General features: G+C 31.4%; 1 protein-coding gene across 1 annotated transcript; it reads right to left on the reverse strand.

The window, feature by feature from the left end:
* Positions 1-456: 456 nt before the first annotated feature.
* Positions 457-3,117, reverse strand: LOC127097355 (CASP-like protein 5B3). The gene is made up of 3 exons (XM_051035851.1): positions 2,699-3,117; positions 1,526-1,658; positions 457-830 (listed from the first exon to the last, which is right to left on the reverse strand). The coding sequence occupies exons 1-3, from the start codon at positions 2,833-2,835 to the stop codon at positions 633-635; spliced, it is 468 nt and encodes a 155-aa protein (XP_050891808.1). The 5' UTR covers positions 2,836-3,117; the 3' UTR covers positions 457-632.
* Positions 3,118-13,602: the final 10,485 nt, after the last annotated feature.

A 13,602-nucleotide genomic window follows, 5' to 3' on the forward strand; every position in this document is an offset into this window, starting at 1 on the left:
AATTATACTTTGAATTCATTATAAATTGTATTTTATTTTCACCTCATGATACTTTATTATGTATTTTGTATATGACATTTTTGGACTATCTGGACTTATATACGTCATTTTTTGCATGTCGATTGTATGGTTTAAATCTCGTTACATAACATGGTAAATGTTTATAAATCTTCATCTGAATAAACAAATAAAACATAACATGCACTGTTCTGGTATGTTATGGAGATCCATTTCTGTAAAATAACCGCGATGCATCTCCGATACAATATGCGTGTCAAATGCCTTTTAGAGTTAATGCATGGTGTGTAACTTTTAAAATATTATGGAGATGCATCTTTGAATCATTTAATGTTTTAAGGTGTGTTCGAATATGCATCTTCAAAATCCAAAAACATTTAAGTATTTTCATGTAGTGTACTAATAAAATATAGAGTGCATTAAGAAATTTCCTATAAATTTAAATGTGAAGCTCTACCTTTTTCCTTTTTTTATTAACACTTGGAAAGAAAATATTCAACAAGAGAATTTTCTATTGGACGAGAGAATTCTCTAAATAATCCTCTCCTGACATTATATTACTCTAATGGTCGAGATCTAATACGCCCACTTGTTAGATTAATCCAACGACCAAGCTATGTTGCACCTAATAGCCAAAGCATAATTAGATATGATATTGAAACTGATATCCAGCTCAAGATTGCAAAAGCAACTGAAATCTGATACTTTTGGCATTCTTCTCCAAAATGGCAGTTGTGTCCCGTATCATTGAAGTAAAAAACTGTAACCCCAGCTGAGGCAGAAGCTGCAGCTAGAGATAGTATTGATATTACCTGTGGAGTATGGACACACAAAATTGTCGTCAATATAAGCCTAACTGCAAATTACAAATTACACTTTTTTTCTTCTTTTCAATTATATCACCAATTTTTCTTAATATAAGGCTCATACGTAACGCGTGCACATTAATTACACTGCGAACTCTTCTAACTATGTATAAAAAGGTGCCAAAAGAGGCTAATAAAAAGGGATAGAGTCCTGAAGCATAGACGGGTAGACGTGTTGCGGTGTCACACATGTATCAGTGTCGAACGCTTGTATACCATCCGTATTATATAGATTAGAAAATTCAGATAAGTGTCCCTAAAAGATAGTTTTTTGATGGCTTCAACACTCTTTTAATCTATGACACCCGTATAATACTCATATGACACATGTCGGACTATTTAAAAATTGTTTTCTTTTCTTTGTTTCAAGAACCTTTTACATTTTTTAGAAAAACTTCACACATCTAAAAAGGTAACATGTTTTGAAGTAATCTTAATAACGGATTAAAAACATTAATTTTAATTAAAATATTTTTAACTCTATTAATAACATTAGGATAAATGAAGGTCAAATACAATATTATATACGTAGCCCCACACTATGCTTTTGATATTATCCATGTCAGAAGTGTCTGTGTGGTGTTATGATTCATAGGGATAGTCAGCAATTAGGAAAAGTATAGATTTACTAAGAAACTAACCCCATCTCCAACAGCAAAGAAGCAAATCAATGCAGGGTTAAGCAGGATCTTCTTTCTCACTAAAGCATACACATCCAACAAAGCAAGTGCCAAACTCCAAATGCTTTGTAAAGCCATTGAAGTCATCAAGGAACTGCAAAACCAATGGGACAGTCAGTATTAGATATTTCAAACCAACATTCAAGCCTGGTTGTTGAAGTATTGATGAACAATGGAAGTTTCTTAACTAAAGTTCATTGAAAAGTAAAATAACTCATGAAAAACCTGTTTTTAACAATGTCAGAGAAAAACATTAACATAGATTTGACGAGAAAACAAAAAATTTGTGAATTGATCTCCATCCTTTGCAAAAACCCTTCTTTAAACTTCATTCCATACTTGTCTACAATTATCATCTTTAGATTAAGCTGTTTGATTCATGGTGATAAAAATACGACCAGACATTGAATCAGTGTAGCCGCCGATGATTAAGGTTTAAAGTTCTGACCGAGACTTTTTCTTAACCAGGAAAAGTCGGTAAGCTGTCGGTTTTGTCTGGTTTTTTTATACCAGTTTCCTGGTTTGTAGTCAGGTTTTCTGCCAAGGAATTAGTGGATTCATTTGGATCGGATGCGTGTTTTGTTCTCTATTTGACCGATTGAACCATGATCGATTACAATGGCCAGGTCAGATAAGTCATAAATTTTTATCAAGTGTGGAAGCTCTATAGCACCAACATCTTTGAACAAAAATGTCTATATGTTTAAGTGTGGGTATCCGAAATCGAAACCAATACCTGTAACTATATTTAATACCTGTAACTACATTTAATTTATTCATTTTTTTAAGTTTTTACCTGCGTCGATGTCGTGTTTATGGTGTCCGTGCTTCATAGATGGCGTTGAGACTAAAATCTATCATCCAACTATACATCATGCCCAAAATTAAATAAGTAAATTATGATTTAATATAAAATTGATTCTCCTATAATGCATAATCCTTTGTAACAAAATGGAGTATCATAAACATACACTTTCATGAATCACCAATCACCTCAACAACTAATCTGAATCAATATATCTATCATGTGTTATCATCCACTGCAATAAAATCAAACAATGTAGCTAACGATTCAGTGGTAAAGGAGTTTCAAGCTAAATTCAATCTTAAACGTAAAATGGATTGAATAATTACCAAAATGTAGTGAAATTGAAGAAAATCGGTGTTTTAGCACTAGCCATGAAAGCAATTGAAGCAGCAGCAAAACTGAACTGTGTCATCCTAAGAATCAAACCAAGAAAAGTTCCAGGTGTCCCTGAGAAATCCTTCATATTCCTTTACCGAATAACACCGATCCTCGAAACCTTAAGGGCTAAAAATGAAATTCCATCTTCAGAATTCAGAATGAAGTTCAATAAATAGAACGAAGAATTGACAAAGAATCAAGGGAAAGATAAGGCAAGGGAATATAGACGCAGAAAGGAAAAGGAGACAAAGTGAAGATTGTAAAATGAGATTTGAATTTTGGTGATTATGGATACAAGACAACCAAAAAAACAGAGTGAAAGGAACTTCGGAAATGAATCTGAAAAGGAAAATGGTGAATCAGAGGAACCGTGTAATAATTTATTTATATTTTTAATTTAAATGAAAAGTTATAATTATAAAGATTAAGCTTAATACATTTTTTTTCTTTTAACTTAATTTGATATTCAATTTTAATTTCTTAACTAAATTTTTTTATCGATTAAATTAAAATTTTATTTTATTTGGTCATTTCTATTAATTTCTGAAAGAATTTTTTTGTAAAATTTTGATGACATATATATTATTCAAACCGTGAAGATTTTAATTATATCAATAATCTTATAGTTACACCACATCATCAAAATTTATTATTATTTTTTTTTTTAGAAATTGATAGACATGATCAAATAAAATAACAAAAATAAAGTTAAAAGATTAATTTATAATATTTTTTAGGTAAAAGACTAAAATAGACCATTACATAAAACTAAGAGACTTGATATTAATTATACCTAAAAATTAAATATTTTTTTCCTCACAATATTAAAATGTACTTTTTAATCCTTTAGTTTGCAAATAATTTAAATCCATATAATTAAATTTACGTATACTTTTGAATAAGTAGGGGCATAAGGTTTATCTTGCGACATTTCACTTAGTCGCCTTTAAATTGTGAATTTAAATTATTGAACTACTTAAGAAAAATTATTAAATTGAATAACTCTATGAATTTAAATGTAGTGCCCTTACGATGTGAAATAATATTACATATGCGATCAATCAAAATATTTATATTGGCCATGCATATCAATATTTTAAAAATAAATATGTAATTTGGTGAAATACACTTCTCTAATTGATTTAGAGTGTAATATATTTAACATTATCATTGTATATTTTATTTTGTTTTTTTTTAAATGATATTCTTACACTACAATGTATACATACACCGTATTTTAGTGTTCATCAATACAGTGAATAATAAAATATTATAATAATATATCATTTTTAAAATATATATAAAAAAATTTTAGTATCTCGACGTTTATTAATCAACTTCATAACTGGATTTAACCAACTTTGTTGGTTATTCAAAATTATTTTTAATATATGGACGTTTATTAACCAATTTCAGAGTTTCATTAACCAATTTTTTACTTTTTATTAATCAATTTTAGTTTATCATTCAAAATTATTTTTAATATCTGGATGTTTATTAACCAATTTCAGAGTTTCATTAACCAATTTTTTACTTTTCATTAACCAATTTTAGTTTATCATTCAAAATTATTTTTAATATCCGGATGTTTATTAACCAATTTCGTCATTTCATTAACCAACTTTTTACATCCATGTTCATATATTGTCCATGTATTGTTCAAGTACTTTACATACACTATTTATAAATATATTTTTTATTTTAAAAATATAATATTCATTGTATAAATACGATAAACAGTGTATATGATATAAGTATTTGGTGTCAAAAAATGATGCAGGAATATTTCTTCTTTTTTTAATTCTATTATATCTTGTTCATATTGAATTTTTTCCTAAACCTATTACCTAAAATTAAAGAAAAAACACTTTGGACGGTTTAGTTTGTGATAAATGGAAGAGGTCAAGTAAAGGGAAAGGGACGTTTTTAATTAAAAGTATTTGGAAGAGGAGAGAAAAATCTCTTCTAAATCCACTATTTCCTTTCGTTTAAATTGAAGGGATTTAAAGGTGAACGGAAAGAGTAGAAGATATATTATTAAAATTTTAATTATATTTATATAATTATTCTCATATTTATTTCAAGGGTTAAATATGTTTGTGATTTATCTAAATATCTTGAATTTTGTTTTTAATCTTTTAAATTTTTTTAAATGGTTTTTTAAAAAATTTCATTTACATTTTTGATTTTTAATACCAAAATTGTTGTTAAAAGTGTTGCTAAGTAATAAATTGTCGTTAAGTTGTTAAAAATGTCACTAAGTTACAAAAGAGATCAAAAATGTGGATGAATTTTTTTTAAGAAAATATTCTTTAAAAAATTATTTTAAGGAATTAAAAATAAAATTTAATTTATTTAGGGCGACCACAAACATATTTGACACTTATTTTAAAATATCAAAATTATCATTTTGAAAATTTAAACTTAAATCATATTGAGTTATTGCTTCTTTTTTCGGGCATTTATATTTAAGTTGCTAACTTGCTTTTTTTTTTCAATTTATTCATACTTATTTTTTTTTCTTTTGGAGAAATTATACTCACCTCACCTCTAGTGAAATCTATTAAAATGACACTCACACATTCCTCTATTTTTAAAATATGCTTAAACATTCTCTAACATCTATTAAAATGACACCTAACATCTATTAAAATGACACCTGTGACATCTTAATTTCTAAAATAATATATTTGATACTTATAAATATTTAAAGTGTTCAAAACTAATTATATTTATGAATTAAAAGAAAAAGATAAAAAATATCACTTCGTCCATTTACACATTAAAAATGATTCTAAAAATCAATTTAAATTAAAATAACTCTACATCGTTATACTGAATAATTATAATTATTTAATGCGAAAAGTAGAAATATTGTTAAAATAGTTTTCCAAACCTTATGTCACCTATCAGAATGGGACTTCTCTCAAACTTAAACTTTAAGACTTGAAAATCAGCATTTCCTGCAATTTCCCAAACACGAAACCAAGCCATACAAACACAAACATGGAAGGGTGCGCTTCAAAAACATGTACAATATAAAATAATTGAGAAAACACGCAAATTATCAAGTAAACACCGTATATATCAAATCACATTTAACATTGACCAACAACATCAAACATCTACATAAGTCACAATTTCAAGATATAAATATTCTCGTCTCAAATCAATCTTAATAAAAGAAATCATATAGAATATTAAAGTAAATCATAACAATCATCATGTTTAATCACAATACAAATTATGATATGCATGCTCTTAAACTCTAAAGTTCTTCTCTTTCTTTGATAGCATTGTACTATACAGGGGGTCGTGTTTCTCTCTATGATATTGCACTATGTCCATAACACGAATGCAAATGTGCTTTTCTGAATTGATATTGCAGTGGTGTAATACTTCTCTCAAACAATATTGTATTATATCTTACGATTCAATTTCGGATGTGTTTCTCTCAAGCGATATTGCACTTGTATGATACTTCTCTCAAGCAATATTTGATTATAACCCATGATTCAATTTTGAGTTTGGTTCTCTCAAGCGAAATTGCACCATATTGTCACTTCTCTCTAGTGATATTGCTTTTATATCCCGGTGCTTCTCTCAAGCGATATTGCATCATATGGTCACCTCTCTCTAGTGATATTGCTTTATATCCTGGTGTTTCTCTCTATTTGATATTGCACCATACCGATCCTATATGTCAGTTACTTCTCTAACATCCATTTAGGCTTATTAGACCTTACTTATATGCGTTGACAAAATAACATCTATGTTAAAACCCATGACGTCTAGTCCCTCCCCTCGTTGGCCTAGGTTACACCTTAAAAGTACCTTCTTCAACACGAGTCGTAACAACCATTATTTAATCGTCTATGAGAAAACATTAAATAATTTTTCACAACTCAATTTCACAACATTTTATTCATCATTTATATGTCACAAATATGTATTTCATACATTCAAACATCTGTAAGACCCCAATTTTGACCCTAAGATCCCTCATGTCATCTCATCATATGCATTGACTTTGGGATCACACCTTGGCATCCTCCTTACCCCTCATTCATTGGGTTTGCATTGGAGGAGATCACCAAGCACATTTGATTGTATCATATTTTTCTTTTCATTATTTATTAACCAAAATGCCAAAAATATGTCAATGTATAGTTTACTTCTTTTGTAGGTAGTGTGTGTTTTCACCTATGCTCCATCAAGCTCATATCTAGGGTTTAAGACCCTCAATGCAAGAAGACTAATCAAGAGATGGTGCACATTGGTTCTAGACATAATATATGGGTCCCCATGATCTTCACATATCATTTTGATCAAGAATTCATCAAGAGTTTGAAGCTTGTTTGCCTTGGAAGCCCTAATTCATCTGGGTATCTTATCTGACTTCCTCAGCAATTTTCTTCACCATTTTATCAAATATTTAAAGGTATACTTCATATTACATCATCTTACACATATATGATCCTCCACGAGTTCCAAATATCAAGAGAATATCAAGTTTGCAAGATGGTTCATGGTGGTTGACCAGAGAAAGTCAACTGGTCAAAACTGGGGTTCCCTAGACCCTATCTCATACAATTTTTATCATATGTAAATGATTCTAAGAGAAACGTTACTCCTTATTACAATCCAAACAACTTTAATGTTTAAGTCAAGAGCTAGTTTTGCTTGGAAAGTCATTTTTATGGTAAAAGATTATAGGTCATTTTGTCTAAACCCTAGTTAGGAGGTCAACTTCCAAGGACCATAACTTGCTCAATTTTTATGAGATGAAAGCCATTAAAGTCCCATGATCAAATTCAATGTCTTATCGAACTTACATTATTGTAATAAGTTCAAATTCAACTTGCAAATGCATGTGCCAAGAGGAAACATTATAGGTCATTTTGGGCCATTACCATTGAACAAGTCATTTTCCTCAACTTCTAAAATACATAACTCCTTCATGAAAAATCCAAATGAGGTCACATTTATTACCAACTTTTATAGGTTTGAAAGAGATACAACTTTGATGAAGGAACTTTTTCCATTTGAATCCCATAGCAAAAGTTATTCAAGGTGGAAGAAGTGAACATTTGACTTGGTACTTAGAAAAGTTTCAAATATGTTTGATTTTCCAAACTTCCACCTCAAAATCCATCATTATCCAAGTCTCAAAGGGAAAAGTGTTCAACATAAAAGTTGTTCCCTTTGATCTTACCTTTCCAAAAAGTCCAAGATCATTTCATTTGGCCAAGAAATTAAGGACTTGCACATGGGTTCTTTTCAATGGATCATTTGGATATATTTCACATTGACTTTTCAATCTCCATTGCATGAGTACATGACATGATTTCAGCATTGCACATTGGTGATTTTGGACCTGATAGCATCATTTGATGAGCCTATCATATGCTCATGCAAGCATGCAAGAAGATTGCTAATTTTGGAAAAATTTGGAAGTGTGTGAAAATCAAATGCAATGCCTATAAATACAACCCTCTTGGCTCAAAATTAAGGACCTCATGCCCAAGCTTTGAACCTGCAATCCAAACCCTCACCATTAAAGGATAATCTTGAAGGTTTTCATTTGAAAATCAAGCTTCAAATATCATTCTGTTTTGAGATTGGAACTCCAAGAGTCCCAGCTTTTCCTTGATCTAGTTCATCTCTTACAAGCTTCTGAAGCCAAGCCAGGGTCAATTGGAAGCAAGATCAAGCAAGTTTGAAGCTCACTCGAAGGTAAATTTCCAGAATTTTCATCTATTTGATTCTTTCTCAATTCTTCATTATTCTTTGTGATTTTTGGTTTACTGAAGTGTTACCAATGTAGGTAACAAGATTGAGTTGCTTTGAGGTCAAATTGAAGCAACTCAGTTCACAATCCTCAAAAATTCAAATCCTTGTATATTTTTATATACTTGGAGTTGGAGAAAATTGAGGTCAGATTCATGCTCTTGCGCATTTTTCCTTTAAATCCATGTCTTTGTTTTTCATTTCTATGGTGGTTTGTGGTGGACCAGTCCAATGAGGTCCATCGAAGAAGAAGACTGGAGCCCTAGCTCCGATGGTGCGTTGGCACCTTCCAAACCATCTGATCCTTTTAAAATGTTTTAATCTTGGCCCTTGGTTCTGATTACCATTGGCGTGACGCATTAACTCGGGTCTTTGGTGGAATGCGCGCACTTGGCCATCAGATTTGCCACCTCAATTAATAAGGGAGATATGATGACCCTTGTTTTTTTTGTATTTTATGAATTTCCATTTAATCCACTTATTTTATTTAATTCATAGAAATTTCATTTTTAATCAAAAATATCGGACTTTCACCAAAAATATTTAAATATTTTTCTCTTTCATATTCTGAATTAAAATTATTTAATGGATATATTTTGATATTTTTCATGAATTAAATATTTTTGTGCATATTTTTAATTGTTTAAAAATACTTCAGACTTTACAAAAATCATGAAATTTTTTGCCTAAGGTCTTTTGACCTTGTTTGACCTAGGATAAATCTCTTGGCCATTTATTTGGTGTTCTGAAGAGATTTTAGGTTTTGACCAAATTAAATTGTATTTTAATGCATTTTTTATTTGATTTTTAATTGATTAAATGTATAAAAATTATGTTGAGCCATTTTTATGGTCTTGTGATGTTTTACTATTTGTTTGGGCTTTGGTCAAGGTTGATTTGACTTTTGTTGGATTAAAACCATTGGATTTAGGGGATTGATGAAATGTACATTTCATCTCCAAAATGAGTGAATGGTTTTAATTTGATAAAATTTCTCCCATGACCAATTTGTGTTTCTCTCATTCCCCTCCCTTTTCATCTTCATCCTTATTCTTTTCCATTCCCTTATTTGACCAATGAAATCTCTAATATCTTAAGGCTAATTGGTTCATCAATGACCTTGTGTCAGATGAACCAATACAAGTATGACTGAGATATGTACATCCCTCTTGATCTTTTCTCTTAGTGTGTGATATTTTTTAGGAGTTTGGTTTCATTATACCAATTCTCTACCATGCATTAACACCTAAATTTTTATTACCCGGCCTCAGATAGTTGTGACTTCTACATAAGTCCAATTCGGATTGCTTAACATAGAGTTAAATTTGACCCTAAAGACATAATATTCTAGTAAGTGAGATTGTAAGTCTCCCATTCTTCATGGTATTGTATGGAAACTTGACATTTTTTCCTTTCATGAGAGCTAGTGGCATACTTGTTGAATTATCCAAGTTGGAGACCTTCTCATGGAAGATGTCTTTGTTTAAGGATCCATGCTTGTGAATGGATGGTTGAGTGTTCTCCAAAGAATGACTTAATCAATTGAAAAATATCACTAACATTTGACTAAACTTTGACTAACTCTTGTTCATATTGCTTTACTTCCAAATCATTTACTTTATGCAATTTAACTTTTAGTTATTTATCATTCATTGCCATTTACATTTCATTTAACTTGTTTATGTTTATGCCATTTTCACTTTGCTCATTTGAGTCATATCTTATGATTGTATATATTGTTTGTGCATTTCGATTTTGTTTGTGGTCTTAGGACCTTAAAACACTTAATAAACAACAAAAACCCTAAAAAATATTTGGTGGACTGTTAATCTTGATATGAACTTTTGGACTTAGGATTAGGCAACATTCCCTGTGTAAAAAGGACTTGGCCAATGCCAACATTCTGAGACCAAGTTATTATGAACCAAGCTTCATCTGATGCAAGCATTGGACTCTGTTTGAATTCATCTGTGACTTTGTCTTAGTGCTAATTATTATTTTGAACTTGTGTATGATGCTTTATTCTGAGTTGATCAAGGAATATTTCATCTGGTACATGAGAAGACAAAGAAGACTGCTAGTTATGGGACTTACTTGATTGGATGTGGCTATCTTTATTTGATGCCTTGATCTTCATGATGTATGGATATTGCTAATTGCTTATTGATTATTTCTTGATTCAAAGTCCAAAGGGAAAGTGGGGTTTCTATATGACATTCTTGTTGCTCAATTACATCCCATTGGTCTGATATTTTCAACTCTTAACTTTTAATTTTATTCTTAGGGTAGCCTCTTCATCTTCTCCCACTTCTTAAATTTTAAAATCTCTCCCCCTTTTCAAAAACTTTCTTTGCTTGTGATTTCAAACTTAGACCTTATTTCAAATAAAAACTTTGGCCTTATGCCAATGGATTTTCAAACTTTTTTCTTAAATCAAATTTGTAAATAAACTTAATCACATTGACTTAAAATTTCAAAAGACAAAAAGAACTAACAACTTCATTCAAATTTTTGGCCCTTTGTTCCCTTTTCATTCAAACTTTTGTTAAAAGCAATTCACCAACTTTGAAATTGTTACCACGAACTACGAGGTTTTGATCCCTCATTTTTAAGTTATAAAAATATAATCAATGAATTATTTTCTCATCCCCACACTCTATTTTTCTAAAACATCTTTTATACCAAACACATATGCATACATAAAAAAAGGGCTCCTTAGGAGTACCTAGGACACTTTGGGTGCTAACACCTTCCCTCTGTGTAACCAACTGTTGGTGTAAGCCCTAGAGGCCAATGCTTTTGGTACTTGTATTGAATTATTTATTAATAATAAAAGGCTTTTTTTATATTATGTTTGTCTAATAAAGTCCCTAGAATAGATAGTCCGTTTAATGTATCAAGTGTGACTTAATCATGAGATCACATTAAACATAAGGACACTATTCTTAAAGTATCCATAGTCGAGCTTTATTGTGAAGTGGGAAAACATTAAAGAATTAAGACTATTATGTATATAGACTGATGATCACATCTCATGGATCATGGATAAGGAATTATCAAGTCTTAAACATAGGTATGAATATTAAGAGTAATATTTATACTGGATTGATCCGCTCTGAGAATACTATATAGAATGTTATGCAAAGTGTCATAAGTTATTCTCATGGTGATAATGGTGTATACCACCATTCGACCTGAAACCACTATGGACCCTAAATGTAGAGTCGAGTGCCTTATTACTGATCAAACATTGTCCGTAACTGGATGACCATAAAGACAGTTGATGGGTACTCCACGAAGCATGCTAAGGGATATGAGTGACCTAGATGGAATTTTTCCGTCCTGTGTAACAGGATAAATGTCTATGAGCCCAATATTGAACTGGACAAGGATGACAGGTCTATGCCTTGTGTTCAATATAGACATAAGGGCAAAAGGGTAATTGTACACATAAGTATTATCACAGAAGGATTTGTCAGATCACATGACATTTTTGTGTCTTGGGTAGCAGTGATGTGTTGCTAGATACCGCTCACTGTTTATTATGTTAAATACATGTTTTAATATAATTGCCAATGCCGCGAAAACCTACAGGGTCACACACAAAAGGACGGATTGATGAGAGATAGAGTAACTAAGGAACACCGTAAGGTATGGTGAACTTAAGTGAATTGTAGAACATCGTAAGGTACAGTGTACTTAAGTAGAATACGAAATATGGTAAGGTAGCACGCGCTTAAGTGATTTTGGCATATTATAAGATATGGGCCACATACACTTAAGTTGGCTTTTTAGCTTGCAGCCCACACAAGTGGTTCTATAAATAGAACCCTTGTGCAGAAGCATTTGTGAAGTTTCAATTTCATTTCTCTCTCTTTCTCATTCAAAGCCTTCATTCGTAGCAGCTAGCACTGAGATTGAAGAAATCCGTTCGTGTGGACTGAGTAGAGGCGTTATCATCGTTCAACGTTCGTGATCGCTCCGTAGATCTGAATCAAAGGTTACAATCTCCATAAGAGGTAACGATTCTATCACTGATCATGCCCATTCATAAGGATCACTAAAGGAGAAATTTTAAATTCCGTTGCGTTTTGGATCACTCTTCTCCTCCAGTGGTATCAGAGCCACTTACGAAACCATGCATCTGATAGCTGTTTATTTTCTGTATTTTCCTTATTAATACGATTAAAAGACAAAATGAGTCAAAGAATAAATGAGTAATTAAATTTGGCATCATGTGTGTACGATTTGGATGATTGGTGTTGACTATGCTTCGGAATCCGACATTAGTATGGTGAAGCAGCGATACATCGATCGTCCATAGGTTATGCAATTGAGATCGATCAAGTTATATATATGATATAAGTAATCCTGATGCAAAATATGATATATATGATATACTGTTTCTGTTTCATTCATTCAAACACTTAATGGTTATTTTCCTTTGAGCGATAAATGGTTGTTTGCTTCTTGTTCCGACATTAGTATGGTGAAGCAATGTCGTGTTGATCAATCATACTTAATCAACAATAGAGGTGTGTTTTAAGGTTTGAAATTGGTGCATTAGGGTTAATGACGACACAAGGGTTGTGTTGTCAAAGAGTTATGCGATTATGGTTGTGACTGCGCAAGAGTTGTGCTTTAAAGTATCAAGTGTTGATGCGAAAAATGATGTCGATTTCAAATGAACTGTTCATTAAAAATTTCGGCCAGGGGCGATGCCTTTCAACCCCGCAAGGGGGCACTGCCCTTTTGACCCCCGTCCGTTGATCTGTCAGCGGAACCACCGTCCACTGACCGGGCAGCGGACCCCCCGCTAACTCTCCGTAGTGTGATCGGTTGTCGAAATTTAATTTGGTTTTAATTAATTAAAATAATTAAGATTAATAATAATAATGTGTTTATTATTATTGTCTTGTGGTGATCGGTTATGGCCTTAGTTTTCCTTTATTTTGTTTTGGGTTGTTAAAATACGACCTGCGTGTCGTGCCTCTCTTTTAATCTCTTAATGTAACTTCTTTTCTCATCTCACTCCCTCGTATGTAAAACAAGTTTCTTTTAT

The sequence above is a fragment of the Lathyrus oleraceus genome, chromosome 6 (genome assembly GCF_024323335.1).
Source record: "Lathyrus oleraceus cultivar Zhongwan6 chromosome 6, CAAS_Psat_ZW6_1.0, whole genome shotgun sequence".
Classification (NCBI taxonomy): domain Eukaryota; kingdom Viridiplantae; phylum Streptophyta; class Magnoliopsida; order Fabales; family Fabaceae; genus Lathyrus; species Lathyrus oleraceus.

What these genes read in the sequence shown, in the direction of transcription:
- LOC127097355 (XM_051035851.1), bottom strand. Translation starts at nt 2,835, where the DNA reads ATGAAGGATTTCTCAGGGACACCTGGAACTTTTCTTGGTTTGATTCTT. An exon ending in TTCAATTTCACTACATTTTG is followed by an intron (nt 1,659 to 2,698) that starts GTAATTATTCAA and finishes TTGGTTTTGCAG; the next exon opens with TTCCTTGATGACTTCAATGG. An exon ending in TCTTTGCTGTTGGAGATGGG is followed by an intron (nt 831 to 1,525) that starts GTTAGTTTCTTA and finishes CATACTCCACAG; the next exon opens with GTAATATCAATACTATCTCT.